At 36.2% G+C, this 15,466-nt stretch overlaps 1 protein-coding gene and 1 long non-coding RNA gene across 2 annotated transcripts; both read right to left on the bottom strand.

Annotated features, from left to right (window-relative positions):
* Positions 1–233: 233 nt before the first annotated feature.
* LOC131789395 (uncharacterized) lies at positions 234–9,155 on the bottom strand. Its single transcript, XR_009340606.2, has 4 exons — positions 8,958–9,155; positions 3,242–3,303; positions 2,541–2,607; positions 234–438 (listed from the first exon to the last, which is right to left on the bottom strand). It is a non-coding gene; the product is annotated as an uncharacterized lncRNA (long non-coding RNA).
* A 777-nt stretch (positions 9,156–9,932) lies between these two features.
* On the bottom strand, positions 9,933–13,935 carry LOC131790762 (uncharacterized). The gene is made up of 7 exons (XM_059108035.2): positions 13,724–13,935; positions 13,341–13,466; positions 12,910–13,005; positions 12,279–12,392; positions 11,547–11,651; positions 10,830–11,006; positions 9,933–10,583 (listed from the first exon to the last, which is right to left on the bottom strand). The coding sequence occupies exons 1-7, from the start codon at positions 13,785–13,787 to the stop codon at positions 10,573–10,575; spliced, it is 693 nt and encodes a 230-aa protein (XP_058964018.2). The 5' UTR covers positions 13,788–13,935; the 3' UTR covers positions 9,933–10,572.
* Positions 13,936–15,466: the final 1,531 nt, after the last annotated feature.

Genomic DNA, 15,466 nt, shown 5'->3' with positions numbered 1-15,466 from the left:
ATTTTCTTGATACCTTTTTGAGAATTTAATGGAAATTTACTTAAGTAATAAAAGAATTTAAAAACTTGTACTGTTAGTTAAGCAAGAAAATAAATATCACATAAGAAATATTCTTGAGTTTATTGACTTCCATTCAATAAGATAGAAAGTCTGAAACATACTTGCAAAAAAAAAAAAAACGGCGCATGCGTATTTTGGGCGCCTGTATTTTTTCTAAGTTTTTTGGCGGGAAAATTGAAACCTTTTAAACAGCTCTTAGTATAACAAACAAAATTACGAAAAAAAATTGCGTGCGTTGGAGTTCAAGTTTTCGACTTTGTCAAATAAATCCTCATTCTTTCGCCCTGTCTTGAACCTTTGAATAAATCTTGTCTTTCACAAAGATTGTTTTTCTTGTTCGATTCCTGCTTGAGACATCAGAGATTTTCAACTTTCGTTCTGCAAGGAAAAGAAAATAAGCGATGAATCAACAACTGAAAGACATTTTGCACCTTTTTCGTAAGCGATGGCTGACTAAGCCAAAGAAGAAAATAAACCTGGATTTTATGGGAAATTCAACGCTATTACTGATAAATATTCTCTTTAATTCGAGGTGTAATGAGCATAAGTTTGTAAATATTTATTTATCTATATTCTAGACCATTCTAGGTGGCGAAAGTCTCTGCTCTTGTGCAACACGGAGCGGAAAAAGGAGAATATTTTGTAATATTCTGTTCGCGCAGAAAAATGTTTATAAGACCTGGGCGCAACTATAGAACCAAGTGAGCGAAATTTGGAAATATTTGAATGACAATAGAAACAACTCCCAGAGCGACGTTTTCAAAGAGTGAAAAGCTGCAAACTATTCTTGTGACAACATTTTTTTTTTCCCGTTAATAACCTTTGAATTTTTGAAATCTGTTCGTTTTAACATTCAAGCTGCGAAATTTTGGAATAGTCCTTAACAGAAAATCAAATGTCTACTCCTCTAAAAAAAAATCGTTTCCGGTCAATATATTTTAATTAATTAATGTTTTCTTCTTATTTAAAACTAGCCGGAGATTTCATTTGTTTCCACAGAGTTGGATTGAGGTGACAGGACTCAGTTGACAGTTTCTGTGCTTTGGCGGATAATTACTTCCAACAAAACGAATCACAACGATTTCCTTTCAACTTGCTTATCAAAACAGATTTTCCTGAACTATAACTTTTTCATGATTCTTTCAAAATCAAGGATCCTAAAACTTGCTATAGTGCTGACAAATGGACAAACAGTGCAAAATAGAAAAAAAAAACACAGGAGTAACTTATCTAAAATTTACAATGAATTTCCAAACCGATTTGTGTGCAAGTAGATTCGTCGATTGTTTTGGAACAAACGCTCTCTCTGGTTTCAGCCACAATACTTGACAAGACTATTAGTTATTTGCAGAACATTAATTTAAAACTTATCTGTAATTAAAAAAAAATGAACTCTAAGGTTATGCATTTTGGGAGCAAAATATTTGAAGTAAACCTCAAGAGATTGAACACTTACTTAATGGGCTCCAAGGTTCAATATTTAAATGTTTGAAAAAAAAACGTTTTTCAGAAAAAAATTCAGATGTCTAAATTTTTTTTAATTTCAATTTTTATTTTGAGCATAATGAAGTTGGAATCAGCCTCAAGCGCGAAGATCTCTAACCACTAGGCTCCAAATGTTATTGAAGTGATTAAAAGATTTCTGATTTTGAAAAGAATATAAGACAATTGAATTTCTCGTATATAAACAAAAGAAGGATATAAAAAACTGAAGTTGAGAACTTTTTTAGCATATTGAATTATATTTCACAATTACTCTCCAAGTTTGTTAATTTAGATAAAAAAAAGTTGTCATCTTGAATATGAGTTTTTAACTTATCAAAGACCTAAATATTAAGTTAAGAAAACGTTTTTTTCCTCAGAAGCTGACGACTAGGCCCATAGATCTTTTGATAACTAAAATAGCTAAATTATTTTGCATATCTGCATATGTTTTAGAAAATTCAAAGAAAATTTATTGCTCGGATAGCTAGATGGTCCTAACATGGACGATAATGCTAAGATATGTGTTCATTTGTCTTTAAGAAATGCAATGGAAGTATTTAATCATCAAACCAACAGTGTTGTAAACTATTAAAAGTCACCTCATTTACAAAGAGATCAAAAAATCAAATCTACAGGAAATCAAAACAATTTCTTCGTTTGAAGTTTTCGTCCAATTTCGAGTCTGGCTTCTATTGTAACGCAGCGCACATTAAATCCAGCTTAAAACTTTCAGTGCAGACCACACATACTTTACCCTTTCACTCCCAGATCTTAATAGTAATTCTCCTTACTGTCTGCCATACAATTGTCATGATGTTAGTTTGGAGAATTTGGTATTGGATCAAATAAAAACGTTTTTTTAGTTTTTTTGGCATTTTTCTTTATTCTCATCACTTGGCTGCTTGATATTGCACTGGTATTGTCAGGAGAAATTCTGTCTTGATCACTCATGGGAGTTAAAGGGTTAATTACTTGTAAAGAATTGAGCAACTAACCTTGTCAGAAGTTATCTTGTTTTTCTTTCCCTTCTTCTTTTCCTTTAGAATCATTTTATTCTTTTTGCTGAAAGAAAAAGTTAAAATACCTTGTGAATGCATGCACAGCTATCCTGGAGTAAAAAACTTGATAGGTAACCAATAGGATTATTGTCTAGATGAGGAACTGAATAAGGATCATTATATTGTGTATAACAATTTTGATATTTTGATTGAAAAGCAGTAGTAAAAGGAACTGTTATTTCGGTAAATATTACAGGCCTTAAAACAGTTTGTCTATCGGTAGGGATAGATCCCTCTTGCTGGTAGCTAACCTTTGAATTGCATCAGTATTTGTAAAATAAAACAATTGCTATGGAAATTTTCGAGATAAAACGATGTTTATAACATAACCAACACTGATCAGTTTTTACTATCAACGGAAACAAAATGGTAGCATTAATCGATCAAACCAACAGATCTGTGAACTAGAGAAGACAACGATCTGTCCCAGAGTGATTGAAGAAAAAAAACAAAGAAAAAAAAAAGATTCATTTCTTTATTTTTATTTTTCATCCATTTTTGACTTTTTGACTAGTTTTAAATTGCAGACGTTATTCGAATCCAGGTTTTTAAAATTGTTACAAGTAGATCACCTTTGAAGCGCTAAAAGCTACCTCCGTGTCGTAAATAGACGTAGGAACAAAAACTAAATAACCAACCTGTTTTATTTTATTCTCATTGATATCTTAATGATGATTATGTCTTCCTTCGATGCTTAAGGCTGTTCGAATGAAAAAAAAAAACTTTGAATACATACATACCTATCAGTTATCTTTAAAAAAACACTTTTACTGTTAATGATCGACATCTGCTTAGAGAAACTCAATTATGGCAAGTTTGTTGTATATTAACAATTATTCCATCAACGCGCGCTGGATATGGGACGATAAATTATATGGGCCTCGTTAGCGATAATCATCCCATACCCAGCAAGTGCGAGTGGAATGATTGATCTGTTAAACACGCCCCAAATTATCGATAAATCTTCCCAACTTTAGTTTGTAAGAACAAACGGAATGTCACAATCCGGTTTAACTCGTTTTCATGCGCGCGCATGATATAATTGCTCATAACCCATGATGGCTGAGCCGGTGAAAAATCTTGAACTGCATTATCTAATGATTTACTTAAAAAAACGAAGGGGGCTGGAAATGTTGATTTATGGAATTAAAAGTATTTTCCATGGGAAGATATGGAGATTGAAGAAATAGGTTTACAAAGGAACCACTTCTTTGGGACATCTCTTTTCAGGAGACACAAGCTTTTAAGCATTTTATCTCTATATCCGTAAAATCTACATACACCGAACTATAAATGCATGGGATAAAAACATAACAATCAAACGAAAGGAAAACTGAAGAAATGCGGGATAAAAACGAAACAACAAAAGGAGAAGAACAGCCGAAGTTGCGCGAGAAAAAAGCGAAACGATCACATGACAGAAGAGCCAAAGTTGCTCGAGATGAAAAGGTAACAGTCAAATAAAAGAACAGCTGTAGTTAGGCAAGAGACGAACGGAGGAATTAAAATGAAAAGAACGTTAAAGTTGCGCGATATACAAACGTAATGGTCAAAGTGAGAGTACAGTTAAATTGTTACAAACGCAACATAATCAATAATAAAATGAACGCACAGCTAAAGTTGCGCGAGATACAAACGTAACAGTTAAATCATAGGACAGCTAAAGCTGTGCGAGATACAAACTTAATAATCAAATTGAAGCACAGCTAAAGCTGCACGAGACACAAACGTAACAATCAAATGCAAGGACATCTAAAGCTTCCCGAGATACAAAAGTAACAATCTAATGAAAGCACACCTAAAGTTGCGCATGATACAAACGTTACAATAAAAAAAGGAGCAATGAAATTTATAAAAGTAGCAATGAAAGGACAGCTTAGGTTGCGCGAGATACAAACGTAACAATTAAATCATAGGACAGCTTAAGTTGCGCGGGATACAAACGTAACAATCAAATGAAAGAACAGGTAAAGTTGCGCGAGATATAAACGTAACAATGAAATGAAAGGACAGCTAAATTTATGCGAGATACAAACGTAACAATTAAATCATAGGACAGCTTAAGTTGCGCGGGATACAAACGTAACAATCAAATGAAAGAACAGGTAAAGTTGCGCGAGATATAAACGTAACAATGAAATGAAAGGACAGCTAAATTTACGCGAGATATAAACGTAACAATTAAATCATAGGACAGCTTAAGTTGCGCGGGATACAAACGTAACAATCAAATGAAAGAACAGGTAAAGTTGCGCGAGAGATAAACGTAACAATGAAATGAAAGGACAGCTAAATTTACGCGAGATAAAAACGTAACAATTAAATCATAGGACAGCTTAAGTTGCGCGGGATACAAACGTAACAATCAAATGAAAGAACAGGTAAAGTTGCGCGAGATATAAACGTAACAATGAAATGAAAGGACAGCTAAATTTATGCGAGATAAAAACGTAACAATTAAATCATAGGACAGCTTAAGTTGCGCGGGATACAAACGTAACAATCAAATGAAAGAACAGGTAAAGTTGCGCGAGATACAAACGTAACAATCAAATGAAAGAACAGCTAAAGTTGTGTGAGATACAAACGTAACAATAAAATGAAAGGACAGCTAAAGTTGTATTAGATACAAACGTAACAATCAAATGAAAGAACTGCCATGGTTGCGCAAGATACAAACTTAACAATCAAACGAGAGAACAGCGAAAGCTGCGCGAGATACAAACGTAACGATCAGATAAAAGGACAGGTCAATTTGTGCGAGATACAAACTCAATAATCAAATGAAAGAGCAGCTAAAGCTGCGCGAAATACAAACTTTATAATCAAATGAAAGGACAGCTATGGTTGGGCGAGATACAAATGAGAAAACCAAAATGAGAGCAACAAAAAATCTGCGCGAGATACAAACAAAACAATCAAAACGCAAGAACAGTTAATTTACACGAGATACACGCGTTACAATAAAAAGATAACAGTTACATCTGCGCGAGATACAAACGAAACATTTAAATGAGAGAACACTAAGCCCTGCGCAAGTGACGAACTTAACAATAAAAGGGACACTTAAATTGCGTAAGATACAAACAAAACAGTCAAAATGAAATGACTGCTATAGTTGAACGCGATAGAAACGTAACAAACAATTGAAAGAACAGTTAAATTTGCGCGAGATACGAAAAAAAAATGTGGGAACAGTTAAATTTGCATGAGATACGAACGTTACAGTAAAAAAAGGAACAGTTAAATTTGCGCGAGATACAAACCTAACAATCAAAATAAAAGGACAGTTAGAGTAAAAATTTGCGCGAGATACAAACGAAAAATGAAATGAAAGAACAGCTAAATTTGCGCCAGATATAAACATAAGGTCTAATAAAAGAGCAGCTAAATTTGCGCCAGATGTAAAGGTAAAAATGAAATGGAAGAACACCTTTGCGCAAAATAAAAACAAAACAATCAAAATTGGAGAACAGTTAAATTTGCGCAGAATGCAAACGTAACAATTAAATTACAGAAAAATTAAATTTGCGCAAGTTAGAAACAAGACAATTTTAAGAAAGAAAAATTAATTTGCGCGAGGTGCAAACGTAGCAATCAAAATGAAAGATATAGTTGCGCGAGAGATGAACGTAACAAACAATCTAAAGAATGGTTAAATTTGCACAAAATACAATGAAATGATCAGGACGAGAGAACAGTTGAATTTGCGCGAGATACAAACGTTACAATAAAAAAATAAGCAGTAAAATTTGCGCGAGATACAAAAGAAGAAATCAAATGAAAGAACTACCCTGCGCGAGTGACGGATGTATCAATAAAAAAAGGACAGTTTAATATACGCGAGAAATTTTGAATCTCCTAAGGTCAGCTAGCTGGCATGTCCACCCATATTTGTCAGCAGTGAATATATAAGCATGCTATTTAAACCTTAGAGAATGAGAGGAGAGTGGAGAGACGAGAGAGAAGAGCAGACTGGAAGAATATAGACAGTGTAAAGAAGAATAATGTCAGAATTCTGTAGTAGAAGAGAGGGAGTATTACGGTTACGCAGAATGAAATAAGCTTGGATGTTAATAGAATTGTGTACTGGAGAACTGAGTAATTAAAGAAAAAGTGACAAGACAGTTCGAGAGTCCTGGTGCCTTTCGTCGAGAGTGGTGTGCTCGATAGCTGGTTACCCCCGACATTTAATAGTCGTAACATATTTGGTGGAGGACTGGGGCAGCCTAGGTGAAAACCAACCTAAGAAAAGAGCAGCTAAATTTGCGCGAGATATAAAGGTAACAACGAGATGAAAGCACAGCTAATTTGCGCAAAATAAAAACAAAAAATTTAAATGAAAGAATAGTTTAATCTGCGCAAGTGACGAACGTGACGATAAAAAAGGACATTTAAGTTGCGCAAGATACAAACAAAACAGTCAAATGAAAGAACAGTTAAATTTGCGCAGGATGCAAACAAAACAATCAAAATGAAAGAAAAGTTAAATTTGCACGAGATATAAGCGAAACATACAAAATAAAAGGAAATTTAAGTAATGATGAAATGAAAGGACAGCTAAAGTAGTACGAAATCCAAACGAAATAGTTAAATGAGAGAACAGTTAATTTTGCGCGAGATACAAACGTAACAACCAAATAAAAGAACATTTGAATTTGCGTGGGATGTAAACGCAACAATCACAATGGAAGGACATCTATATTTAGATGCACGAGATGCAAACGTAACAATCAAATGGAAGGACAGCTGTAGTTTCGAAAGATACAAACGCAACAATCAAATAAAACTGACAACTTAAGTTGCGCGAGATTCGAATGTAATAATCAGATTAAAGGACAACTGAAGTTGCGCAAAATACAAACGAAACAGTCAAATGAAAGAACGGTTAAATCCAAAAAAATCCAAATGAAAGAAAAAGTTTAATTTGCGCGAGATATAAACGTAATAAACAAACAAAATAAAAGGACATTAAAGTAACAATCAAATGAAGGACAGCTAAAGTTGCGCGAGTGGCGAACGTAACCGGCTTTAAAAAAGGACAATTAAAGTTGTGTGAGATACAAGACGAAACAATCAAATGAAATAACATTAATTGAATTTGCGCGAGATACAAACTCAACAATCAAATGAAAGGACAACTTAAGTTGCGTGAGATTCAAATGTAGACAGTGTGAAGAAGAGTAGTAGTCGAGGGGGAATATTCAGTGAGAGTTAAATAATGAGAGCTTAAGAGACTAGCCGGAGTCATACAGAATGAAATAAGCTCTGATGTTAGTAGAATTGCGTACTGGAAAACTGAGTAATTAGAGAAAAAGTGACAAGACAGTCCGATAGTCCTGGTGCCTTTTGCCGATAGCTAGTTACCCACGACATTTAATAGTCGTAAAATATTTGGTGGAGGACTGGGGCAGCTTGGGTGAAAACCAACCTGAGAAAAGAGCAGCTAAATTTGCGCGAGATAGAAAAGTAACAATGAAATGAAAGAACAGCTAATTTGTGCATAATACAAACGCAACAATTAAGTGAAACAACAGTTAAATTTGCGCGAGTGACGAACGTAACAATAAAGAAAAGGACATTCAAGTTGCGCAAGATACAAACAAAACAATCAAATTTAGAGAACAGATAAATTTGCGCGAGTGACGAACGTAACAATAAAAAAGGACATTTAAGTTGCGTAAGATACAAAAGAAACAATCAAATGAAAGAACAGTTAAATTTGCGCAGGATGCAAAAAAAAAAAAATCAAAATGAAAGAAAAGTTTAATAGGCGTGATATAAACGTAATAAACAAAATAAAAGGCAGTTAAAGTAACAATGAAATGAAAAGACAGCTCAAGTTGTGCGAAATACAAAACAAAACAATCCAATGAAAGAACATTGAATTTGCGCGAGATATAAACGCAACAATTAATATACAAAACACTTAATTTGCGCGAGATATAAACGATCCCTACGCCAAAACGTTTCAATTATCTCCCTCTCCTTTTTTTGGCGGGGGTAGAGCAAGGAATGTTTTGAGACCGTTTTAACGGAAAAATTCAAAGTTAAAACAATAAAAGCATGAATGACATTATACAATATATTGACGAGGAAAGAACCGACAACAGAAAAATAAATGCTCAAGCCACCTACACCCAAGCAACTTATTTCTCGCTGTCGCCCTAAAAGTCATAACGCTCCATAAGAACTAATATGGCGTCTACCACGTACGATCCGTCTTGCAATGCTTTACAGTGTATTTTGTCATATTTTATTCGTTTTAAGGTTTCATTCTATAATATGATTTTCAGCTAGATACACAAACCCTGTATTTCTATCGAAAGTACGCAATTTTCTAAAGTTATTTACCTTGAAAAATTCGTTGGTGACAAACTGACATCCATTACCTTCAGCCGACGCCGATCTATAACCAATCGATTGAGCAACTTCCAAGAGGCAGTTATTGTCGAGTTGTAGGGCAGCCTCGACAAAACGGACGATATCCTTGGTAAACGGCTAGAATTTAAGGTGTTTCATAGCCTTGGAGTAGCTGAAAAAGACGCTGAAATTTCTTGCCGCTCGTAAGCTCTTTCCACGTGCAAGACTGATAACAAACATGAATATTAATTCAAGATATTTGTAATTCAAATGAGTATTTTGACTGGCCGAAAATCATCCAAAGGCTGTTCAGTCACTTTTGTTCAACAGCAATTGATAACTAACTATTAACTGTCTTTTGACGCGGCTATATGTTAGGTAGAAAGGTTTGAATCCACATAAAACTTATTCGATCTATGATGTCATGGAAAAACTATATTGTGCATTGCTGGGATCAGCTATATTTAGAAGTGTCCTTGTAGGAAATGTTAAAATTTCTCACCAGTGAAAGTTAGTTAAGCTAAGTTCGGTTGCGAGTATGCCTCACAAACTAGCGCTTTATGTCTTTCTGTGCGGTGTTTTCACCCCCAGAAGTGCGCAATTATTTAAGTCAAATTTTGCAAAAGGTTGAGTGATCACTGTGATCATCTGTTTGCTGACAAAGTTGTGTCGACAGCTCACTAAGAATGCAGTAATTCATCTGCTCAAGTGCGAAATGCAGCCTTTCACATCTTTTTTTATGTTAGCTATGCTCTCAGGATAGCTTACGTGGTTAGCGCTCGATGAAAATAAGGGCGGCGGAGCTGCGAAAACGAGCTGGGAACTCTTCCTAAACCCCTAGTGCGTTTCCCGCTCGTTTCTGTAGCTCCACACTCAATGCTCCAAAGCGCACACATGACTATTAGCTTCACCGGCTAAGCCCTGAAATTCCTCTACAAAGAATCATTTATGAAACATTTTCTAATGCCAAATTCACAAATGATGACTCCCTTTTTTTCTTGTTTAATGTCACATTCATTACTCTTTACATAATAATATTTACAGAGGTCCTTCGTTAGCAATTATGTCTTTTCGCAAGTATCAACATATTGCCTGTTGCGAGAATATTTACATGGGACTCTTGGAAGCGACCATCTCTCGTAGCGACTGCAATAAACTTCTTGCTGGCTAATAACCTTCACTTTTCTTAATCTGGCGTAAGCAGCGATCTCAAATCTGTCGACCTTACGGCAAGTGTACTATTATCACCTATTATCTCTTTTGCTTATTTTCAAAATTTCGATGCGAGCCATTTTTCCTTTTTGATTTGAGGTCACTGTCTCCTCTGGGAGGAAAAGTCGAAAAGTAACGACCGTCTTTCAAAATTCGTTTTCTGATTGCATGAAATGAAAATGTTAACATCTAAAAAAAACTTCTCGTATTCTTCCTCTTGGCGCAGAGAGCGGACGCCTTATTTTAATTATCGATAAAAACGGTAGCACACGGGACGGCGCAGTGTAATGCACGTTGTTTGGCAGTTCATCTCTCGTCCTTTTCTGTTTCCGACGACGTTAAACGTGTTACAGAGGTTCCCTCGTTTGTGGTTTTCCATTTTACAGAGAGACATCTATAGTTGTTCTGTAAGAGAATTATCAAAAGAGAAATCAATTCAGGCTTTGCAGGACGCAATGGCTTCGCTCACGAGTTCTTTGTAATTTCCTGGTAGTGCACCGGAGAGCAGAATGAAAAGATTTTAAATTCGATTCCTCATAGTTCTTCATGAGGACTTAGATCAATTTCTTTGACCCATCCTAATGTCACGACGATAAAAATATTTCCAAATCAAGGCCTGTTCGAAAAAAATAAACATAAAAAATCACTTACCGTCAAGGTTTCTTGAAGACTTCAGCAGTCTTTGTCCCGGTTGGCATTTTTTGCATGTAACTGGACAGTTTGCTTTTATAAATTCCACTGACTGTCTTAGGACTTTGTATTTCAACGCATCAGGATCACAGAAGTCGTACCAGAGCGTGCAAACATTAGGATATTGGTCTCTACATTCTGTAGTTCACAAAGAGGATATAATTTCAATTATAACTGACGCTACACAGAGTTCTGAGGTTAACAAGCAAGCAATCTATACTAAGCTAACAAGATTTTCCACAAATCAGGAGAGCTGAGTACTTGTTGGAATATTCGTAAAGAGAACAACAATTGGAGAGTGATGAGAACCGTCTTAATTAATACATGCGAAAAGAGCATATTTTGACATTATCCTCTATACCCTATCATTAGTTTCCATTTTAGCCACACTGCATAATGTTCCTACATTTATTTATAGGAGAATTTGTTTGACAATCAGGAACTTCTTAAATTGGTGATCATTTCCATCACTCTCCTGACCTTAACATTTGACTCAAAAGTGATTCTGTAAGGAGAAATTAGAAGCCAGTCACTCTTAGGTTTTAATGGTGAAGCAAAGTAAAGCGAAAGAAACCAACAATCACTGCTATGGTACCTCAGTTTTAAGTCCTGACTGACTTTGACAGGAAATGGTGACAAAACGTTTGTGGCTTTGTGTGGTTCATGATTATTACTTACCCATGCACCCCTCTCCATTAGGTCCCTCTGCTTCTGAATAATCCCAACAACAACCGTGTGGAGAGGAAAAACAATCCTGTATGGGCTGGGCTAGGGCGTGCAATCCTGAGGGAAGTTAAAAAAAACCGCATTTAAGTTAAAATATATATACCATGCAATGTATCTCTATACTTCTTGTGATAATTCTCCGTTCGAAGTTTGGCGTCAATTTTTTTTGCAACGGGTAAAAATATCTTTATAAACTTGAAAGAAACTACAAAACGCAATTTCAATAAAACGGAAAACAGGCACTGAAAAATCAGGAAGGTATATGGGTGGCTAATAACGGAGACGATGAGAACGGTGTTTAAATAACGGCGTTGATAAATGAACAAATTGTAGAGAAGCTACTTAAAATGTATCACACAGCAGGCATACCATGAGCTAACTGCGCTATAGTTGTGAGCCTCTCTTACTTACGCCAAGACCAAAATTTTTCGGCAGTCTTTCATAAGATTTCATAAAGCTAATCGATTCACAGTCGTGAGTTACTCCTTATTGTTCTCATGATGTACCCCTTCTAAGGAAAGGGAGACGCCTTCCTTTATAAAAAGTCTTAAATAACTTGAGAATTTTAGGACCAACTCCACTCAGGCAGAGCATAAATCTTAGGGCTTTACGATCGTTCGAATTACCAAAACGAATTGATGGGGTTTCCTTCGTCTACTGAGTTTAACTCTCCATTTCACTTACTGCAAACACCACAGCTCTTTGGACAAAATGCTTTTCCCCGCTCATCGCACGCTCTCTTTGTAGAAAGTATAGACATTCGTCTTTGGCAGTACTTTGGATAACGGTCTGTGCACTCTGTTGTAAAAATAAAATGATGGAATTACTTTTTGTGCCTGAACCTTGATTAACCTGATAACCTCGGTGCAAAGTATTTAGGGCTTTCTTCAACATGTCACTCGAACTTGAGGTGACTGTGTCAGGCTTGAGACAAAACAAAGTTTCTTAACAGGCTTGTAACGCTCCAAAGCGACGTTCCTGAGTGACTACGGCTGTGGCTTTTATTTTTTTTTTACTTTACACGAAAATTTATCCTGGACTTGGAGTTAAAGTTAATACTAATACTCTGTTATCTGAACTTTTCTCAAGCTAAAAAAGACAAAGCAAAACAAAAAACAACAAAACTTAACAAGCAAAACAAAACCGTGACAATCAATTCAAGAAGAAGAAATGATCTGTTCTTTGAATCTTTGAACCAAGATAAATTGTGAAGTACAGATTTTCTCATTTTCCGTCTCCGAAAACACCTTGTGGGAGCATGGCTGCCTGAAAGCGAGCACGCGTGGAACGTCTTCTAATTGAGAGTTTTACTCACCAGGACAACCTTCACCATAGAATCCTTTGGCCTCTGTCTTCTTGTCCCAGCAACATCCGTACTTACTTGTTTCTAAGGCACACTTCGGTTTCACCACTGAAACAAAAAGTGAATTACCATTTTAAACATGCAATATTTTTGTGCCATTAGTTCTCCCGTTGGATTTGTACAATCTAAGTTTTCGTGACACAGGAAAGGTTGGTCTGGCGAGCGTAGGACTAACTCCAGGCTATTCCGCTCGATATGAGACAAAACGTTGTCATGAACTGAAAAGTTGAACATGAGACGTATTTGATGGTCGGAAACACACGGTGAGGCTTGGACATCGCTGTGATGGCAGCCAAGGCTTTTATCAAAGGCGCATATCTTATCACGTCAACTTGATCAATGATTAATCTGTATCGTCGATGAGTATGACACTCATTACTTACCACACGAATTGCAAGTGAGAGCGCAGATCGACTTCACAGACTTCCATTTGCAACCCTCTATGCCTTTAAGGCGATAATTTCGTAGTAAGTTTTTGCACGCTCTCGTCCTTAAGCGGTCTCTGCAAGCTAGAAACACAGAACAAAGAACTTACGCTCGCGTAGACAAATATAGCTGTCCTAATAGATATGTCAACACCCTCGTATTCTGCGTCACTGTTGAAGTTCCCGTCGACACGTAATTTCAACGCGTTAAAACCAATTAAGAAATGATACACGATACAATCCGTCCCCTAGTCTCCGAAATAATGTAAGTTCTTTATAATTTTAGGCGGATAAAAGTCTAAACGACTAAAATGAATCACGTAAATCAAAACAATTCTCACCATCAGATGCCGTGCCGTGTATGAGGAAAGAAAATGATAATATCATCAATATCGTTATTTGCATGTTGATAAGTTGATCTGAAGAACGTAAGTCTTATCGGTCTTCGCCCGTTCTCTCTGTCTTATGAAGTCTTGATTTTGAGTTGTACAAGCTCGCTTATCTTGCTGTATTTATTGGCTCGAATAAACAGGCGTGGGCGAAATGTGAAACCTCCGACGGACAGGAATCAAATGCTTGTTTACTTGTGGTTGCTAAATGTCGTAAGATTGGCTATTTCGAGTGGTCGACACCCTTAGTACTTCCCTTCCGTAGTAAAATCCTCTTTTAGGGTTAATATTAGTTTGGTAGACTCAAACCGATTGCGTAAGCACTGAGCGTTCAACAATTTTTTTTCGCAAGCCATTTCCAAAGAAGAGGTCTTTTTTCCCTTTTAATAAAATAATACATGTGTCACTAACAATTGAAAAGCATTTACTCGGGATTCGAATAAGACCGAATGGGTACGTTATTCCAACTAAACTATTCGACTCTGCTATCGACCTTAAAAGAAGCTAAAATCATTGTGGCATGCGAAAAAAAAACGTTACAATCTCACAGGGGTGTTCAAGTATCTGTAAAAGATACTGGATTCGTGCATATCTCAAGCTTCGCCAAATTTTCTCCACTATTATTAGCAGCACTCGACCAGCTATGATTGAAGCCAAAAATTTAGATAATGTTGATTAAAAAAAAGACTTTTATAAACAATTCGAAAATGGCAAGAGTTCAAAGAGTTCCTGTTTGGGTTAGCCGTATGGGCCATCAAAAGTTCTCTTTTTTTTCGGTTATATTTTGTCTTCCCTTCTATTGTGGTTTCCTTCTTTCAAGTTAGCGTGTTCCTGTCCTTCTGGGCGGGAAATATCAGCCTTTGTAACTGATAATACGCGTGTGCAACGGACATTTCATACCGCTATTTGTGTTTTAATCGCCTGCCTTTAACATAATTCTATGAATAGTTTACTGTCGTGCGCTAAAATAATTTTTAATGACCCTTAATAGAAACTCGCCATCAGACCGCAACCTAAGACTTGCCCGGCCCTTGTACTAAGCTATTCTGTAAACATGGTGGTCACGTCAACAACAGACCATCAGCATGCGACGCTGAACACCAATGAACATAACTTTTTCACTCCAAAACTATTTACATGTCCTATGCTCTTATGTCAGTTTACATGGTGATTTCTCAAAGAAACCTTGGGATGAACTCGAGGATAAACACGGAATATAGTAACGTGACAGTTCAAACCGCCTTCTTAATTATGGCACGCTGAATGTGCGTAAATTTTCGTGGGTTATAGTGATACCGGAATAAGCTACTTAACTGCGGCACTTGAGAATCAAGGCACATTGGAGGTAAAACTCTATGATAGAATTTATTTTTAATCATGGACTTTAGCAAGATTGCACAGCCATTCCACAAAAATTACTACAGTCGAACCACTCTCTACGGACACCGTCCTCTTTATCAAGGATACTTTGGACACTTTTCTCTGTATTTTCGGTGTCTGTAACACTTTTTGAAGACTCGTGTGAAGCGAACGTAACTAGGGTGTCGACGATACGTGCCATTCATTTTACGGCCACCCTCAAGCATAACCGTCAAGCGAATCCTAAAAAAGCTCATCATTATTTTAATTCTTCTCAAAACTTGCGTGATGTTGTTATAAAGATTCAAGAGCGTTTGTGTTGGCGGCGGCGGTTGG

This window comes from Pocillopora verrucosa, chromosome 2, assembly GCF_036669915.1.
Source record: "Pocillopora verrucosa isolate sample1 chromosome 2, ASM3666991v2, whole genome shotgun sequence".
NCBI classification, from domain to species: domain Eukaryota; kingdom Metazoa; phylum Cnidaria; class Anthozoa; order Scleractinia; family Pocilloporidae; genus Pocillopora; species Pocillopora verrucosa.
The sequence above is the reverse complement of the archived record's forward strand: the minus strand, read 5'-3'. Positions and strand labels throughout refer to the sequence as shown.